Below are 19,986 nucleotides of genomic sequence, written 5' to 3' on the forward strand. Positions count from 1 at the left end.
AGCCTCACTTTCCCATCTACATAATATGGGACAATGATGCCCACATACGAGAGGATTGCTGAGGAAAGCAAACAGGAATAGTGCAAGCAGGAGACCTGTCAACTGTAGAGTACCCTATGAATCGTCATTATTATTACAGCTTCAGGATAGATTTGCTCTCTAACAAGTAACTGTGGTGTCATCTTCTCCTTTATTTTTGTTACAACTCTAGTAACTTTTGTTTATTTTTAAGGTTTTCCTCACCCTTTTCCTAAGAACAGGCCTTTACCTTTGAGCCCCAGTGTTACTGATTCTAACTCACCTTCCATGAGTATATTTTCACACCTAGACCCAAGCTGCTCTTTGCTATCTTGGGACACTAGAAAGAAAAAGAAAAACAATTGAGGTATATGGCATTAAATTCCCACAAGCTGATCCCAAAGACATGAGGTGTTCAATCATAAGAGTTAAGAGTAAAATAAAGAGGAACACCAACTAAGCAGGTTTTCATTGGTCATTAACAAGCTAAAATTCTGCAGTCCCATTTTACCCCCTCTTCCCCTGATCTTTGCCATTTGAACTTCAGGTTTCATCCCAGAATCTCCCCAATACTTAGGCAGATGCAGAGAAAGAAAACGAGATGCCCTTTCAAAGGGACCACTGAAGATCTTGACAAAAATTGTTTTGCATTTCCTATGGGATTCAAGTCATCCTGACATCTTTCATCGTTATATTCTTGCTATATTTGAGAACAAAGAACCAATCCATAGAGTCAGAAAGACCTGGATCCAGTCTTTATTCTACCTTGGACACAGCATTTAACTTTTCTAAGCCTTAGTTTTTACATCTATAAAATGGACATACCACTATTTGTGTTATGGAGTCGTTTTGTTTTGAAGGATAATGCGTCGTTTCTTGCTCACTGCCTAGCAGATGAGGTGTTTAACAAATGATACTGGTGAAATCCTCTTCTCCGGCCTTATTTTTTCATTTGGATAGATCCCCACTAAAGAACGTGACCTTGCAGCCCCACCCTCCAGTCTTCCAGTGCCGCTGGCATGAGTAAATTTTGGATTAGTAAATTTGGCACAAGGATCTAGGCACATGTGGCTCAGCCCCTTCTTTCATTATTGAGGATAATGGGGAGAGGGTGGTTTAGAGCTACTCACCTCTGACAGAATGTTTTCCTCGGCCCTCAGCCATGGGCTGAGCCAGCTGACCTGTTCTCCTGAATTAGTGGGCAACTCTTAACTCAAGGGCATTTTGGCAAGCACTGCAGCCAACTCTACACCATGCCCTCCCATATCGCTATTCTCAGTAATGAAGGTGCTATTTTTACCTCTTTTTGCCTAAATCTTACATCTATGTCTTAATTGGTCCTGACATTTGGAAAACGGGATGTTATCTACTAGCTTCCTACACTCCAGCAATAGTTATTATCTCACAATGAACCGAATTATTTCCTCATCTCTAAGTCCATGGCCCAGAGGGAATAAAACAGCCAGAGACACTTCCCTCCACTTACTGTAGTTCTCTGCCAGGACAGGCACCAGACCGCACTTGCCCGCCGTGTAGATAAATCCTCCATCTAAGCTCATGGCATCAGCGTCTCCTTTCTGAGGTTAGGAAATAAATCAGTGGCACAACAGTGAGCTTGTTATCCTGTCTCACTGACCCTCAGAGGTCTCCAACTCACTGGCTTCATGTCACATGTCCTTGTGATTAACCAAATCATGGATCACCCAAAGCTTCTGCCACGTAAACACAGTTTTAGAAAACTGGACATGCAGTTGGCCCGTTAACCCAGGAGAAAGAGCCCAACCCAGGTCAGACTCCCCGGCCTCTCCTGAGATCCATGCCCTCATAGTGCTTTCACTATACCACTATCATTCAACAAGCCACATGCCAGACTCAGTGACTGCATTTATCTGCTTCTATGGAACATGTTTTCTTTTGCATGGCAGAGTTCAGTTCTGGTCCCATAACTCTGTTGGCAGTGTACTTAGAGTCCTGGCACAGCAAAGATTTCAGTACATAATTAATTTCTCTACTTAAATAATTCATTACAGGCAGACCTCAGAGATACTGTGTTTTAGTTCCAGATCACTACAATAAATCAAATATTGCAATAAAGCAAGTCACACGAATTTTTTGTTTTCCCTCTGCATATAAAAGTTATGTTTACATTATACTATAGTCTATTAAGTGTGAGGCACATCATTTCTAAAAAACAATGCACATACCTTAATTTAAAACGACTTTATTGCTAAAATAAATGCTATCATCTAAGCCAGTGATGGCGAACCTATGACACGTTTTTTTGGTTGATTTTTCTTTGTTAAATGGCATTTAAATATATAAAATAAATATCAAAAATATAAATCTTTGTTTTACTATGGTTGCAAATATCAAAAAATTTCTATATGTGACACGGCACCAGAGTTAAGTTAGGGTTTTTCAAAATGCTGACACGCCGAGCTCAAAAGGTTCGCCATCACTGATCTAAGCCTTCAGCAAACCTTAATCTTGCCTTCAAAAAAATAATCTAGTATCTACAAAGTGCAATAAAGCAAAGCACAATAAAATGAGGTATTCCTGTAATAATTAATGTATAGTTTTAATTGATAAATTTTTCCAACAGAGCATAAAATGCACACTTACAGTCACAGATAAGGTCATTAGAAAGAAACACACAGACACAGACATACTCTTTGCTTTTGACCTGCTAACTGCCTTTCTAGAAATCTGTAAAAAAAAAATCTACTACTTAAGACAGTAGTAACTCTAGAAGGAAAAACTTGCCCAGCCCCTATATGTGTCAGGACCTTTTCTAAACACTTTGCAGTGGTTACTTCATATATTCCTCATAAAATCCAATTAGGTAGGTTGTATAATTTTCCCTCATTAATACATTAGTAAACTGAAGCAGAGAGGGGTTAAATAATTTGTCCAATAGATGGTCACCAGGACTTAAACTTAGGTAGTTGAATGCCTTAACTTTTGCTCATAACCACTATATCACACAGTCTCTGGGATCTGACTACTCCAAGGGATACACCCCTAAATACTGTTCTACACACATTATTTCACCTATAAAATGGGCAAAGCACCTACCTTATAGGCTCATCGTGAGGATTAAATGAGTTAGTGCTAGTTAAGAGGTCATAAATATTAGCTGTCATTGGTATTAAAGGCATACTCAGAAATACTGATGATTAAAGAACAAAAAATCTTCATTCCCATATCTATAATAGCAAAAGGTCTGGAGATAATTCAAATATAGACATTTAGAAATTAGTTAAATAAATTGAGGCAGAAATACTTGGTAGAATATTATGCAGCAATTAAAACATTTTAAATGAATACTTCATTACCTTAGAAAGTGCACCCACTATGCTCAAGAATTTAAGTAATTATAACAGTAGTTAATATTTATTTATATGCCAGGTAATGTTATGAGCAATCAAATTAATTTAATCCTTATCATTGACAAAGTTAGGAGGCTGTAGAAATTGCAAGATCTTAATCTTATGGGTTGGTCCCAGGTAAATTTACCAAAATTAGGATCTTCTTTCCTAAGAAAGACTGTATGTCTCCAAAGTTTGTCAATTTTTCAGTCCTTTATCATTTTTATTTTCTAATCACAAAAGTATTATCTGTTCATAGAGAAACAGAAATGAGCTTCATAACTCAAAAATTGTGTGGTAATTATTTCTGAGTTATGAAGTTGTGAATGATATTATTTATTTTCCATTTCTCTTCCAACGTGTAATATTTTTATCACCAGAAAAAAATTAAACGTTCAACTAAAGGACTGAAAAGGTTGATTTGCTTTCACAATCCACAAGGGCCCTGACCACGCCCTGGGATGTCATCCCACTTCCCACAGGTCCTAGGCAGGACACCATTCAGAGCTCCCTGGTCTCCAGAGCCGAGCACCAAATGAGTTTGAGCCTTGGGAATGCTCTTTGTTTCTGCCCAGCCCTGAGCAGGGGTCCATGGGGTGGAGTGGGATAGGGCTTTGGAGAGTGGGAAAGATGCAACACAACAGTTGCATCTCAACCTCGCGGCTGATGGGAAGGTGTCTGGGAAGTCTCCGCAGAAAGGCAACATGTGTGGGTGTCTGAACTCAGCTGTGGAGGCAGGGCCTTCCTTACCACTATGGCAGCAATGCAGTCCTCAGTGGTCTTCTTCGTGGTGCACTCTAAGATGCCACCACTCTTGACAGTCCACTCGCTACACTTGGCACTCTCATGGTGGCCCACTGCGCACCACTTCACCGTCTGTGCGCCTTTCCCACCTAGGACAAGTAGAGAGAGCCAGGGATCCAAAGGAAGCTCCAGGATGGGTTTGGGAGTTTAGTGCCACCAGCTATGGAGTGACTGTCCAATGAGGTCCCCATCGACATCAGCAGAGTCACATGCCCATATCACCACTCACTCCTGCCTATCACCCCCCGGAGAAATGGGAACTCAGTTCCCAGAAAGAGCAGTGAAGGCAGAGCAGCCCTAACGTCCCTCCTGACCTCACCTTCTCAGGCATCACCCCCCAGGGAAGGCCTCTGAGCCCTCTCTTACAGGACTGGGTTCTCCCATCCAGGGAGCGCTCCCCAGGGGGTAGTCATGTGTTCTGCTCTCGGTGGGCCTGCTTGCTCTCCTGTTGCCCAGTCTTTGCTCACCACAGCATGCCCACGTCTAACACAGTGGCTTTGTAGATGCTCAATAACTATTGGTTGACTAAATGGAGGCGGGGGGCGGGGGGGGGGGGGAGAAGGAAGGAAGAAATGGACCATAGGAATTTGGAGGAAAGCAGGAGCTGGATTAAAACCCTCTAAAATTCTAGTTCTCCTGAAGGTGGCAGAGGCCATGTCCCCACTTCAGGTTAGGATGGGCTATTTCCCCTGTCAAATACTAGTAGACCTGTTGTTGGGTGGGGCAACTCTGGTTAATACAAAGAAGCCAGACCATCATTAATTCAAGTGTTCTGTAATCTAAAGGTAAGTTAGGTCTTCTCCCCAGCTCAACAGAAACTCCCCTCATTAAAACCCAGTGCAGTTGGCACTCCCCTGAGCTCTGCAGGCCAGTGAAGGCTGGGTCAGGTGAGGCCTGCGAGTACCAGGAAAGCCTCTATGACCCCCCACCCTGCCCGCTGCCCTGCCAGGACTGTACACACCTCCCCTTAGAGACCGAATGGCAGCTATATGTTCATATCCCAGGTACAGCATGGCATCCATCTTAGGTGGGACTTTTAAAAACCCATGGGCGGCGTCTGTAAACAGCAGGTCCTTCTTGTAAGAAGAGCCAAAGAGCTGGAAGTCTGCTGACGTGTCTTTTCCAAAATATTCCTGTTAGAAGGACAAACGAGACAGTGAAGGAGGGCAGCTGGCATAGAGAAGCAAAGGGAAAACAAACCCCAACCATTTAAGAACAGAAAGGGAAAAAAGAATGAGTGCCTGAGAGAGAAGACAGGGCGCCCAAGGCCCTCAGAAGTCCCTGGGGCTCATGGGGTTCTCAGGTCTCCCCCCATGGAATGCTTTACTCAAATCCCAGCTTGTTTGCCTTGTGCAGACTCGGGGAAACTGCAGGGGCTGCCCCTCAGATCTGTACAAAGGGGTTTGGGGTCGTCACGTGCCAGGCAACTGCCCCTCTCCAATGCCGTGTTCCCGTGGGCAGTCAGTGAAGGCTGCCGCAGTCCTGGCCGCCTGATTCTCCAAGTGGCTTCGGTGCTCTTCATCCTGAGTAGCTGGGGATCCAGCACTCTGCCATCAAGGCTGGATGGAGGTCAGGAGTTCTGGGCCCAGCCCCCACCACTGAGGATCTCAAGCAGTCCTTTCCCGCTTCAGGCAAAAACAAAGGGCCTTTTACCTATGACTCCCACTGACTGGCCCAAAGCTGTTCCTGGCTGTACCTGACAGCAGCACCTACTCACACACTCTTTCCAGTGTCTGGCTGCTTTTTGTTTTGCAGTGGCTCTGCATAAACTGTCACCCGCTGCTTTCTCTGGCAAACCTCCGTACTTCCTTGGGGTGCACACAGCTTATTCCCTGGGGTCCCAGAACCTTCCCAGATGCATCCTGCAAATCAGTCCTTCTGTCCTCCGGAAAGTACATAATCCATGTCCCCAAGGTTGTGCCATCCCACCTCCTGATAATTTGTATGTGTCCACATTTCTCTGGGAGCAACTCAAGGGCAGGTCTTTGTCTAGTTCATCTCTGAACCCTCAGTGCTGAGCAGAGAGTGCCAACAGGGATGGGTGATGAATGATGGCTGGCTGGGAGGGAATGCCACCAACGCAGGACAGAGAGGAATGCTCGTGGAGGGTTACTGCGCCTGAGGGAAGTCAGGAGGGCAGGGTCACATGCCAATAGGATAACAGGGGGGACACCTCATGGAGGGGGGACATCTGCATCCACTAGAACAAAAAGAATACACTGGGGCAACGAGGAACTTCTGCGGATTCTTTGGCGCACCAGGTCGGTGATGCCAGGCGAGGGTTTTATGGCCTCTGCTGCCTATAACATATACAGACTGCGTGGCTTGTCAGTGAAGAGGATGGTGTGTGGTGTGGTTCCTGCCGTGATCCACAGGACTGCCAGAGTGGCAATAAGAGAGTAAAGGAAGGTGCCCTGAATCCAAGCAGCGACTCCTAAGCAGGAAGGAGGACAGGGGATTTGGTACCTGGGCCTGGTTGAGAAGCTCCCAGATCAAGTCCTCCTTGCCGCCCACACTTCGGGCCACGACAGCATGGGAAGGGATGCTGGCCAGGTGGCACTCCTCATACTGGTCTATTGGCTTCCGGGTGTTGTCCCTGCAGAGGAGCTCGTACTGGTCCCCGTCAGCCTGGCGTGCAAGGTTCTCTGGGGGAAGAAAGCCCAAAGGAGCCAACAGACTGCAGGAAGAGACATCAGCTGTGGTCCCCCTTTCTCACTGAAACACAAACACCTGACCTTGTTGAAATAACCTTCTAGGCCCAAGATGGAGCCGCTCCTGCCCAGGATGCCACGTCAACAAACCAAAACTTAGATAACTTTCATATCCCTGTAATGTTCTGCGTGATCAGAAGCGCAGTATCCAGCCAGTCCTCACTGCCAACCCAACTCTGGGCTCTCTACTTCTTTCTTTGTTCCTTCTCAGCCCAAACAAGGTTGAGAGTGTGGCCCCAGCCAATGAGATGTTTCCTGTGTGTCTCTTCCTTGTTCTTTATTCTTTGTCCTGTAAAAACTTCCTGCTTTCCTCCCCATTTTGCAGTTCTCCACATGGAGACTGCCCACTTCTTGAAGTGTTAATAACGTTTGTTTATATCACCAAAATTGTCTTCTTCAATCATTCTTTTAACAACCCTAAGTAAGAGGACTGAAAGAGAATCTTTTCCAAATACATTTTCTACAGATGAGGAACCTGAGGCCTCGGGAGAAGAGATGATTGGGGAGACAAGGCTGGGAGGCATGCTTGGCCTGGAGCCCTCCCACTGCCCCTGTCCCTATGGCTCTGCTAATATGAAAGGTGACAGCAGATGTTTACCGAGCACTCACAGCACACCAAACACCGTGCTGAAGTCGCCCCATGCTCTTCGTCACTTAATCCTCATAGCAGCTGAAGGAGGCCGGTGATGTGATTATCCCACTCTATTTTTTTAAAATATATGTTTATTTATTTCAGAGAGTAAGGAAGAGGGAGAGAGAGAAACATCAATGATGAGAGAATCATTGATCGGCTGCCTCCTGCACACCCCCTCCCCCTGGAGACTGCAACCTGGGCATGTGCCCTTAACTAGGCTTGAACCTGGGACCCTTCAGTCCTCAGGCCGACTCTCTATCCACTGAGCCAAACTGGCTAGGACAACTATCCCGTTCTAGAGAAAAGGAAATAGCCTCAGAGAGTTGAGGTAACTCATCAAACTTGCTAATCTGAAGCTGGCATGTGGCCATGCTAGGATAATCCTGGTCTCCCCCTAAAGACAGAGCCCACCAGAGAAAGGTGGTGGGGCAGGTGAGGGAGGGACAGGGGCCGAGGAAGCCAGGCAGGGCATTCTATAGCTACAGAGAAGGACCAGAAAGCCTTGTAAGGAAAACAAGCTCTTTGGTTCTCCTCGTCTAGCTATTAGGTGTTCTGGATTGAACTGTGCACCCCCTGCCGAGATTCACATGTTCAAGTCCTGATCCCCAGGACCTCAGAATGTGACCTTATTTAGAAATAGAGTCATTGCAGATGTAATTAAGAGGCAGTCATACTGGAGTGGGTAGGCCCTACTCCGATTATGACCGGTGCCCTTATCAAAAGAGGAAATTTGGACACCGACAGACATGGAGAGACAGAGATTGGGATAACGTAGTACAGGCCGAGGAACACCAAAGACTGTCAGCAAACTACTGGAAACTAGAAGAAAGGCATGGGACAGATTTTCCCTCACAGCCTCAGAGGAGCCAACCCTGCCAACATGCTGAGCTTGGACTTTTGCCTCTAGAACTATGAGACAATAAATTTCTGTTGCTTAAGGTACTTTGTTATGGCAGCCCTATCAAACTCATACAGAAGGCCTTTGTGGTTGATAAAACTCCTATCAAAAGAGAAGGAAGTTGGGCTGGTATGGCTCAGGGGTTGAGCATTGACCCATGAACCAGGAGGTCATGGTTCCATTCCCAGTCAGGGCCATGCCCAGGTTGTAGGCTTGATCCCCAGGAGCGGGTGTGCAGGAGGCAGTCGATCCATGATTCTCTCTCATCATTCATGTTTCTATCTCTTTCTCCCTCTCCCTTACTCTCTCTGAAATCAATGAAAACATTTTTTTTAAAAGAGAGAGAGAAGGAATACAATTAGAGTTCTTGTGAATGTTACCATTTTAATTAGGTATGTCATAAAGAAAATACATTTTAAATATATTAAAATTTTTAAATGATTTAGTAATGTTAGAATTAAATTAAAAGACTCAATATGATCTAATAGTTTCAGAAAGAAATAACTTTTCCACCTCAGTCACTCACCACCCACACTCATTTTCATCCCTAAAGCCCAGTGGACAATCTCTCATAAACTTCTACTTTTAATAAGGGGTCTTGTATAATAGCAGACAAGTGGCTTTCAGCAAAGATAATCGGATGGTCTAGGACAGTGATGGCGAACCTTTTGAGCTCGGCGGGCCAGCATTTTGAAAAACCCTAACTTAACTCTGGTGCCGTGTCACATATAGAAATTTTTTGATATTTGCAACCATAGTAAAACAAAGATTTATATTTTTGATATTTATTTTATATATTTAAATGCCATTTAACAAAGAAAAATCAACCAAAAAAATGAGTTCGTGTGTCACCTCTGACACACGTGTCATAGGTTCGCCATCACTGGTCTAGGATAACCTTTTGTTTTCAGAAAGTGAGGATGTTTTAAACACTTTAGGGTGAGTGTTAGAAGGTGCTGCCCTCTGACATAATTGTGGTAACTTGAGCAACCAGAGGATATAACAGTGACAATTATTTGGAACAACTTGATCCTGGGAGATGAAACCCCTAGATGACCCCAGTGATTAAAATTACTGATAATAAGACCTACATCACTTACCAAAATGCTAACAAACCAGGTCAATGTGTTGTAATGAGGAGACAGTGAATTGTGAATGGCTGAACAAGAGAACAAAACAAGGGAAACTCCTATTTCATGTAAGAGAAAAACTAGGTTATGAGGAGCGAAGGCCCATGTAGAAAGCAAGCCCTTAAAGTTTTCCTTGAGGTAGCAGACAGTAATCTTAAAATGAATGTAGCACCGTGAATATATACTTGGTTTTAAACTTCGTGAGTGATAAAGTGTGTTCTATAGCTGAAAGAAATTCAATCGGTTATAAAAGCCAAAGTCTGTACCTTCATCTTGTCTGAAAAACTTTTTTGTTATTTGTTTGTTTCTGATAAATTACCCCAAACCCTGAAAAGATATTTGTTTGTTTGTTTAAATATAGAAACAAAGAAGAAATTATTGTCCGTAGTAATAATGCTTTTGCAATAGACTTATTATATGTGTGCTAATAAGTTTTGAAATCATTATGATAGTGTGGGTTTTGATGCAGATATTTGAGCATTTGGGAGCCATTTGTACTGAGGCATTCAGAAGAACGTGATTAAATTTGAAATTGGTATTTCAGTGACTGGGATAATTTGATTATTGAAACTCATTTTGTTTTACTAGTTAAGCAATGTTTAAATATTCAGAAAATCTGTTTAGTAGAGTTATAGACTGAAAAAATTGAGCACTTAAAGAATGTACAAATAACAAAAATGTGTTTTATACAGAAACCCTCCTATTTCATTAAGATCTTGTCATCACCCATCTCTAGATGTAGGAAAACTTTGAGGCAAAATCAGTTCCCCTGGCCAGGGTGCGACGCACATGATTCCTCCTCCGCCCAGCACTTACCTGACACAGTCATATGTCTCACGAAGCCCACATCCCCCGCTCCATCCTGCAGACACCTGAGGAACAGGACAGCCTCAGTCAGGGCACTCTCCAGGACAGGGCTTTGCCCTCCCCGTGCAGACCCTCTGAGGTTCTGCCCCAGCCACAGGCTCACAGAGCTGTGCCATTTCCCAGACTTCCATCTGTCCTCACAGAGGCGATGGCCCTGTGTGAGGGGCATCTGAACCCCACAGCCAAGCCGAGGGCTGAGGCAGGTAGAGCCCTGTAGCCACATCCCAGGCAACTCTGGGAGGGATGGTGTGAAAGTAGGACCCTCACCTTCCTCTTCAAAAGCAGCCAAAAGCAATACATTTTTTTAAAATAAAGGTTTAAAGCTTTTTACATGTAGGATCAAAACTCTGGATAGCCTTGGAACCCCAGCCTGGTTTTGAGTAGTAGCCATTTCCCTTACTGAACATGGAGTAGGGAGAGGTGCCTTCACAGGACTGAGAGGGAGGTGGGGAGAGGCAGGCACATGTGTCCCAGACACAGGGAGATGCTCAGGCAGAAAGGAGCAAACTGGGAGATCCTGGTCTTTAATCAGATGGGAGCCCAAGCCTGCGTCTGTGAATCCCAGAGTCCCAGAGTCAGGTCTATCCCCTCCACCCTCCAGGAGGGTCCAGGAGGGTAACATAGACCCCAGACTCTGGGGTACGAGAGGGGCTCCCACACAAAAGACTATTCCTCAGGATGGTTAGGAGGCACTCAGAACCTGGGTTTCACATTGACCCTCTAAGGCAGTGGTTCTCAACCTTCTGGCCTTTTAAATACAGTTCCTCATGTTGTGACCCAACCATAAATTATTTTAATTGCTACTTCATAACTGTAATATTGCTACTGTTATGAATTGTAATGTAAATATCTGATATGCAGGATGGTCTTAGGCGAAAGGGTCGTTTGACCGCCAAAGGGGTCGCGACCCACAGGTTGAGAACTGCTGCTCTAGGGGGTCTGGGGCAGCCCTGCCTAATCCCTGTGCTTTCGTTTCACCATCTTCAGAGAAAGCGGGGGAGGAACAGGGAGTCTCACTCACTTGAAGGCACCCGAGTAGCCAAAGTACGGTTCATGGTGGGAGGAGGCACACTTGTCTTCCCCTTCCCCAGCACACAGCTGACACAGTTTGGGGAAGGCTGTCGCATCCGCACCGGGGACACAGCTGGCCGCGAAGAAATTGGACGCTGCTGCTCAACACAGAGATGTGGAATATGAGCCAACCTAGCCAAAGACAATTACAGGTCCCAACCCAGGCTCCTGAGTGACCAGAGAGTGACCAGAACAAACCCAGCATACCAGGCCCAGCTTGCCTGTATGTGTGTTCACTGGTCAAGATCAAGGTTTCCAAAAAGGGACATGTTAACAACTATTCGCCCACCACCCTCCCGAAGGCCCAGGCCTATGCCTGCCTCCAACCAAGGCCTGTCTTAGGTCACTGTCAGCCCCCTCGCTGCCTTGTCACACTGGAACAGCTCCGAGAGAAGTCTTCCCTGGAAGTCATGCCCAGGAGATGACAGACCCACCTGGACAGGTGCATGCCAGGCTCATGGCCAGCAGATGGCCACCAGAGAATGCTCCAGTAGGAGGGGAAACACAGAAAGGAAGTGGGCAGTAGGCCCCACTGCCCTTGGTCCTGCCTGAACCCTCTGTCTGGCCTGATGCCCTTCCCTGCCCACTCCTCCAGGCAGCCTCTGCTGAGGTCTCAGGAGCTCAGAGAAGAGAAGACTCAGCCGAACCCTCCTAAGGGCTGCCAGTGTTGCAGACCCAACCAGTTTAAAGCTGGTTAACCTCCCCCCCACCCCAAAAATCATCACACATGACCACCTGATCATGTCTGAGTGACCTCAGGGTGGCCTGGATGGCACCTAAAGAAGGGACGTCTGCCCGAGGGCACACACCCTCCTGCCTGCTTACCTTTCTGAAGAGATTCCTGTGGCTCAGGCAATTGGGAATAGAGTGTGCCCATGGGGATGTTCCACCCAGCGGACCTGCCAAGGCCTGTGTGGCAGGACTTCTTGCCTCGAAGCTCATTCAGCTGGAAGCCGCTGCCCTTCTTCACCACGGCCACCGCATAATAGCTGGTTTGTGGATCTACAAAGAGACATGTGAATGGAAGACCCACAACCTGGGCCTCAGGGAAACATTGCTCATCACTGCTGGGCTCCTGACTAGGGAAGGGGAACCCACAAGCCACACTTATGTTGGGTTGGGTCCCAAAGAGGGAGAGATCAGAATAACTTCCCTAGGTTTGCAGGGAAGAAAAGGACCAGAGAGGGGACATTCGTATAACCCTAACGGCAAACACTGGCCAGAAGGCCACAGGCACATGATTTTTCCTACCCTGGCCCTGCAGGTTGTCTGCCTACGTCTATCAACCCAAGCCTACCTGGAAACCAGAGGTCACATTCCTGACTCCCTCTAAGTATTTCCTGGAACCTAGGGATACAGGCCCAGAGATAGTCAGGTTACTCTCAGAGTGTGTGCTGCAGTGTGGTCTTTCCTCTGAGTGAAGCACCTGTGGTTCATGGAGGACTCTCTATATAGCTCTAAACTGGAATGATTGAGGTCAGGCTATACCAGTGACGGCGAACCTATGACACGCGTGTCAGAGGTGACACATGAACTCATTTTTTTGATTTTTCTTTGTTAACTGGCATTTAAATACATAAAATAAATATTAAAAATATAAGTCTTTGTTTTACTATGGTTGCAAATACCAAAAAAATTCTATATGTGACACGGCACCGGAGTTAAGTTAGGGTTTTTCAAAATGCTGACACGCCGAGCTCAAAAGGTTCACCATCACTGGGCTATACACTGCCTGCTCTATTTCTCCAGGGAGCACATTTCCTGGCCCAGGAGGTCATGTCAGCAGCACCAGTCCTCAGCCAGCCCAAAGCCACAGAGGCCTTGAGTTCTGCCTGTGGGGGCTTATAGGGCACCACATTGCCCACTCATTCCTCCATTACCTGCCTAAATAAGACAAGAGTCTACCGGGAGAGAACAAGGGTCTATCAGGAGAGAACAACAGCCACAAACCCTCTCCCGGGTCCCCAGGGAGAACTCACTCTCTTTTGACCCGTAGTACTCTGCCACTACAGGTTTCAGGTTGAAGGGGGCTAGGCCCGCGTCAAACACCAAACCTGCATCCAGTGTCACAGCATCTGCTTTGCTTTCCTGAAAAGGAACAAACCAGACACCAATGAAGTCCTCAATTCCAGGAAAGACCACCTAAACCCAGGTGAGTGAGGGTGACTTTTGGGGCCAGAAAAGTCATCACCTTGGTCAGACCACACACTAAACCGTTTCAGTTGACTCCACCACCCCAGTGGGGGAGTTTGGCCACCATATTCCTATTCCTCCAACATAGAGGAAGGAATGGCTTGGTTTTCTTTTTCCTGGTGAGGAGCCTGGTTCTTGGCTCAGAAACCTGTGTGTGATCTTTTAGGATCAACCTGAGCTACAGAGGCTTTACCCGCAGGCCTCCTGGTGGAAAGCTGCCCTCCCCACACCAGGCTGGGTGCACAGCCAGGCACTGCAGGCTCTGAAGGAGGTGGCAGTCAATCACTCAGGCACCCCCCCGCCCAGCCATGCTTTTACATGTGTACATTGAGAACCCAGGTGCTGTTGTTTGGTGACCTCTTTTTTTTTTTTTTAAATTAAATCTTTATTGTTCAGATTATTACAGTTGTTCTTCTTTTTTCCCCCCATAGCTCCCCTCCACCCGGTTCTCACCCCACCCTCTGCCCTTACCGCCCCCCCCCCACTGTCCTCATCCATAGGTGTACAATTTTTATCCAGTCTCTTCCCGCACCCCCCACACTCCTTTCCCCGCCCCCCCCGAGAATAGTCAGTCCACTCCCTTTCTATGCCCCTGATTCTATTATATTCACCAGTTTATTCTGTTCATCAGATTATTTATTCACTTGATTTTTAGATTCACTTGTTCATAGATGTGTATTTGTTGTTCATAATTTGTATCTTTACCTTTTTCTTCTTCTTCCTCTTCTTAAAGGATACCTTTCAGCATTTCATATAATACTGGTTTGGTGGTGATGAACTCCTTTAGCTTTTTCTTATCTGTGAAGCTCTTTATCTGACCTTCAATTCTGAATGATAGCTTTGCTGGATAAAGTAATCTTGGTTGTAGGTTCTTGCTATTCTTGCTATGAATATTTCTTGCCACTCCCTTCTGGCCTGCATAGTTTCTGTTGAGAAATCAGCTGACAGTCTTATTGGTACTCCCTTGTAGGTAACTGACTGTTTTTCTCTTGCTGCTTTTAAGATTCTCTCTTTGTCTTTTGCCCTTGGCATTTTAATTATGATGTGTCTTGGTGTGGTCCTCTTTGGATTCCTTTTGTTTGGGGTTCTCTGCACTTCCTGGACTTGTAAGTCTATTTCTTTCACCAGGTAGGGGAAGTTTTCTGTCATTATTTCTTCAAATAGGTTTTCAATATCTTGCTCTCTCTCTTCTTCTGGCACCCCCATAATTCAGATGTTGGTACGCTTGAAGTTTTCCCAGAGGCTCCTTACACTATCTTCATATTTTTGGATTCTTTTTTCTTTTTGTTTTTCTGGTCGGGTGTTTTTTGCTTCTTCGTATTGCAAATCTTTGACTTGATTCTTGCGATCTTCTAGTCTGCTGTTGGAACTCTGTATAGTATTCTTTATTTCAGTCAGTGTATGCTTAATTTCTAGTTGGTCCTTTTTCATAACCTCGAGGGTCTCACTAGATTTCTTGAGGGTTTCACTAAGTTTATTGGCAGTTTCTAGAGAATTCTTGAAAAACCTTAAAAGTGTGGTTTTGAACTCTATATCCAGTAGTTTGCTTTCCTCCATTTCCATCATTTGTGACCTGTTTCTTTGTCTCTGCATTTTGGCTGCTTCCCTGTGTTGATAGAGTGGCTTTCTGTGCTAGGTGTCCTGTAGGGCCCAGTGGCTCAGCCTCCCCAGTTACCTGAGGTGGACACTCTTGGTGCACCCCTTTGTGGGCTTTGTGCACAGTCTTGTTGTAATTAAGCCTTGATTGTTGTAGGTATCATGGGGAGGAATTGACCTCCAGGCCAATTGGCTGTGAGAATCAGCTGTGTCTGCAGTGGGAGAACTTCTGTGCTGGAGACACCCTTCTGGGGCAAGACTTGCTTCAGTGGGGCTTTGGTGCTCACTGAGTCTGCCCCCTGAGTGTGTCCCTTATGGATCTGAGGAGTTGTAATCTGGATGGTCCCACTCTAACCACTGGGTACAGCGGCTCTTGGATCTAAGGAGGTGCTAATTTAGCCTCTGCCTGAGGCTACCCAGCAGGAGCCCAGCTGTGAAGCAATGCAAGCTGCTGTGGGGCCTTGGGCCTTCTTTTGGAAGTTCTGGGTTTCTCTGACCCAGCTGTAGTTTGTTAGGTAATTTTCAGATTGCAAGGGGCTGGGCCTTTCATATGCAAAACCCCCTGTACACAGCTTGGGTGGGGCGGGGTCTCTGGGGATCAATAGGGCGGAGCAAGCAGCTATGGCTGCTCCTCAGTCCTTCCCTAAGAGGCCCCGCTTCTCAGTGTCCTGGTAATTGCTGCAAGTACCTCTGAGAGAAAGCCGCCCTCGAGTTCCAACCGATGCCAGACAGTCCAGTTTCTCCTGTATGAGTCTGGGTCCCCAGAGACTCGCCCAGAACTGGAGTTCAGTGCAGTTAGGAGCTTGAGACTCCCTCCCGATTGAAAAAGACAATCGTGTCCTCAGCTGCCAGCCCTTTCCACATGCACCTCCATACCTCTGCACTTTACTTCCACACCACACCTCCTCTGAGTCTCAGTGTGCTTTTCTCTTTCCTTCTAGTTGAAGAATTTCCACTCAGCCAGCCTTCCTGTGGTTCTGGATGGTGTCTGTTTTGTCTTTTAGTTTTATTTTTGAAGTGGTTATGCGAGGCAGCAATTTCTGGTGTTTACCTATGCCACCATCTTGGTTTTTCCTTGGTGACCTCTTTATCGTGGGCCCTCTGCTGAGGCCAGGGGGTTCCATAACCCCAAGTGTCGCCATTCCCATAGAATCCAATGCTGCCGCAAAGCAATCCTAAAAGTCAGCTATTGGCGATAATGAAGTTTTGAGAACTTGTGTTGGATTCATGGATAGTATGATTTTATATTATTAACATATTTACAAATAAAGAGGGGCATGCAGGGACCAAAGCTGAACATATATTATAATCCAAGGGTTCTAATTAAGCCATGATAGTAACTGAGGTCCAATTTAAAAACAAACAAAGAACACACCAGTAGTTTGTACCAAATCACTGATTTCCTGAGTTAATCAAGCTCCATTTGGCTGTGTCTTTCCTCTTCCACCTCATTGCTCCTTATACTATCTGCTTCTTCTGTTCTGTTACCCTGATTCCTCCACAGCAACTCAAACAAGCTCAGCTCTCCCCTGCCTCCGAGCCTTTGCACACACTGTGTCCCTGCCTGGAGTATTATACCCCGGCTCTTCCCTGGGGTCTCAGCTTCATTGTTCCCTCTCAGGGAGATTGTTCCTGACACTCAGTGCTCAGTCAGAGCATTCTACCTTTCCCCCTTCTGTACATTTTTCATTGTATATCACACAATTTGAAATTACATGTCTATTCGTTTGCATGTTTTTCTTCTCTCCTGATTAGACTGTAAGCTCCTCAAGAGTAAGGACCATGTATGTGTCTTTAAATCCACCACTGCAGCCCCACTGCCCAGCACAGCATCTGACACAGGTTCAAATGAGCAGGAACAATGCTGAAGGAGTGAAGAGGATTTTGGAAAACTTAGAAAACAAAGGGGTCAGCTATCATTTGCAATTCTGTCACCATATTTCTCTTCCCTGTGACCATCATTCATCTACTTCACGTGATGTGTTAAGAACTTCCAAACCATGTTATTTTGATACCAAACATTCTTGTTTTTTCCCTGCGTTCAGAGAACTCAGTGCCTCAAAATAGCCCCCTTTCAAACCACGATGAATTTTGCTTTAAGACTCCTTAAAGGTAGCCACTCCTATGTTCATTTCGGAAGTACATCAGCCTCCTATGTGTGAGTACAGAATTGTTCCAGAATGCCAGGAGCAAGAGAAAGTGTGGATTTTCTTCCACTCTCCTTTAGGCAGCAATGACATACCGCAATGGCCTCGATGCACTCAAGGTAGGAGCTTTTCTTCACACACAAAACGACGGGACCAGCCTCAGGGAGGACTTTCTTCATACTCAGGCTGAAAGTCAAGCACTTCGCGAATTCTTGATCCGAGATGGTGCACCATTGCACATTTTTGTCGGGGAAGGCCAGGCACAGCCCTACAGGAGAAAAGATAGAGAGCCCTGTCCCAGTGGGAGAGACAGCAGCACTCTCTGAAGGGACTTGCAGGCTATATCCCCTCTGCCCTGTCCTGCCCTCCTCCCACTCCTGTCCATGAACAGTGAAGGGTACAGGTCCCACCGCATTCTGAGGCTGGGACAAGGGAAGGAGAGGCAGCTCTTGTCTCTGGTTTGTAAACACATCGCTGATTGGAAAAATGAACTTTTGGTCAGCCCCTGACATTGCCAAGAGAGAAGGTGGAGGAAGAACAAAGAACAGAAGCCCTGTTCAGGAAGAATTGGGGCAGACCTGGGGACTGAACCATGGATTTCCCGTGGCCATCGGTAGCTGGGCCACAGCTGTACTCTACCTTTCCAGCCTTTCCCCAGCGCCAGAGGAGCTCACGGTGAGGCCCTGTGTGGCAGACTGGGCCAGGGAGGGCCCACCACAGCACTCCTTGCCTTTCCTTCCCTTCTCCCTCCTCTGCCCTGCCCAGACTGCCCCTCCCCTATGTAAAATACCCTACTCCAGAAGTGACTGAAGACAGCCTGAGACCTGGCCGAACCAGGGCTGGACAGAAACAACAGTTGTTGAGCCAGCAAGGGCTCTGCACATGCCTGAGTTTATTGACTTTGCACCACCACCTTCCTTCCAGTTACCCAGCCAAGAGCCCTGCCCACCCCATAACACAGGAGGGCGCCCCTACATTTATGTGCAGGATTTTTTACCAGTGCTAACTCACCTTTGTCTAGAGCTCTGCCATTAGATACATTATCTCATTTCACTTTCACAGCAACTGTGTACTTACTGTGAAAAAGCAATTCTTACTGAACTAATGAGGACAACAGCTCAGAGAGGTCAAAGGACAGCCTAGAGCAGGGGTGGTCAAACTTTTTGACTAAAGGGCCACAATGGGTTCTTAAACTGAACTGGAGGGCCGGAACAAAAGCATGGATGGAGTGTTTGTGTGAACTAATATAAATTCAAAGTAAACATCATTACATAAAAGGGTATGGTCTTTTTTTTTTTTTTTTTTTTTTTTAGTTTTATTCATTTCAAACAGGCCGGATCCGGCCCGCGGGCCGTAGTTTGCCCGTGGCTGGCCTAGAGTCACACAGCACTGAGTGGCAGGAGGATCCCACTGTAGGGTGGTTGTTTTCCCCCTACATTCCTCTCCCTCCCTGGTGTGTGGTAGGGATGGGAGGTGTATATTTCAGAGCAGGAAAAGATCCTCTGCTTAGACGCTGGACAAGTCAAGGCATATCTGACATGTGCCCTTCCGTCTTAATAATAACCGGTGAGCCCTGCAGAAACGCCTCCTCCTCTGTTCCTGTTTCCTTCGCTGTAAACAGGATCAACAGCCGCTAGGCCAGAGGGTCACGAACTGTTTCTGTAATGGGCTGAGTAAATATTTTAGGCTTTGCGGGCCACAGTGTCTGTGGCAACCGCTTAACTCTGCCCTTGAAGCCTGAAAGCAGCCATGGACAGCACTTACCTGAACGAGTGTGACTGTGTTCTAATATTTTATGTATGGACACCGAAATTGGAATTTCATGTAACTAACGTGTCAAAACTATCGTTCTTTTGATTTTCTTTCAGCCATTCAAAGATACAGAAAATATCTTTAGCTCATCCCGGCGGCAGGCAGGATTGGACAGCCGGTCCTAGTTTGTGAGCGCCCAGCTCTAGGCTAAGTTGGTCAGGTGCCTGGGTGCACCTTGGGCGGAAGGCCCTTTGGGTGCTAGGCGGCCTTGGGGCTCCTCAGACCCAGGGGGTTCAGAGTCCCGCTATAGCTGACCCTCGGCCGGCTCCGGGTCACAGTCCTGGAGGGCCGGCCCCAACCCCGCCCCCGGTGCGCCACTCACCCAGCCACTCACCCAGCGCCCCCGCGCACAGCAGGGTGCAGATGGTGAGCCTCATCCTCACTGCGGAGCGAGCGATACGGAGCAGGCTCCAAGCCGCATCGGCCAGCTCCACCGGTCCTCCGGGTGGGGAGGGGGAGGGATCCGCCTCCTCCGAAGGGATCGCCCTTCCGGGCGGGTCACCTTTGCCACACCCCCACCTCTCCCCAAAGCAGCCGGGGCCCTCCGTGGGGCTGGAGGACAGCAAATTGTCACCCACTCGCCCCCTGCCCCGAGGCTGCGCCCTCTGCCCAGCGCCCCGAGCAGCAAAGCTGGGGCCCCGGGCGCGGAATACGCGCCCCAGAGGTACGACCGAAGCAACCTGGAGCCCGCTGGACGAGACAAGAGAGACCCGCCCGGTCCGCTACGTTCCCTGACC

General features: G+C 47.0%; 1 protein-coding gene across 2 annotated transcripts in view; it reads right to left on the reverse strand.

Moving 5' to 3' along the window:
• LOC132215547 (inhibitor of carbonic anhydrase-like) overlaps window positions 1-19,736 on the reverse strand; it is a 32,910-nt gene extending 13,174 nt beyond the window's left edge. Inside the window, exons 1-11 of one of the 2 annotated variants that reach the window (XM_059663904.1) lie at window positions 19,584-19,736; window positions 17,533-17,705; window positions 13,481-13,589; window positions 12,327-12,503; window positions 11,452-11,599; window positions 10,380-10,435; window positions 6,657-6,835; window positions 5,152-5,323; window positions 4,137-4,279; window positions 1,505-1,595; window positions 302-358 (exon numbers count right to left, since the gene is read on the reverse strand). In XM_059663904.1, coding sequence (XP_059519887.1) covers window positions 302-358; window positions 1,505-1,595; window positions 4,137-4,279; window positions 5,152-5,323; window positions 6,657-6,835; window positions 10,380-10,435; window positions 11,452-11,599; window positions 12,327-12,503; window positions 13,481-13,589; window positions 17,533-17,705; window positions 19,584-19,626 — 1,348 coding nt within the window. In that variant the 5' untranslated portion in view covers window positions 19,627-19,736. Of the gene's footprint in view, window positions 1-301; window positions 359-1,504; window positions 1,596-4,136; window positions 4,280-5,142; window positions 5,324-6,656; window positions 6,836-10,379; window positions 10,436-11,451; window positions 11,600-12,326; window positions 12,504-13,480; window positions 13,590-17,532; window positions 17,706-19,583 lie in introns of both variants that reach the window. The other variant, XM_059663903.1, reaches the window with a different exon arrangement.
• Window positions 19,737-19,986: the final 250 nt, after the last annotated feature.

The sequence above is a fragment of the Myotis daubentonii genome, chromosome 14 (assembly GCF_963259705.1).
Source record: "Myotis daubentonii chromosome 14, mMyoDau2.1, whole genome shotgun sequence".
NCBI classification, from domain to species: Eukaryota; Metazoa; Chordata; class Mammalia; order Chiroptera; family Vespertilionidae; genus Myotis; species Myotis daubentonii.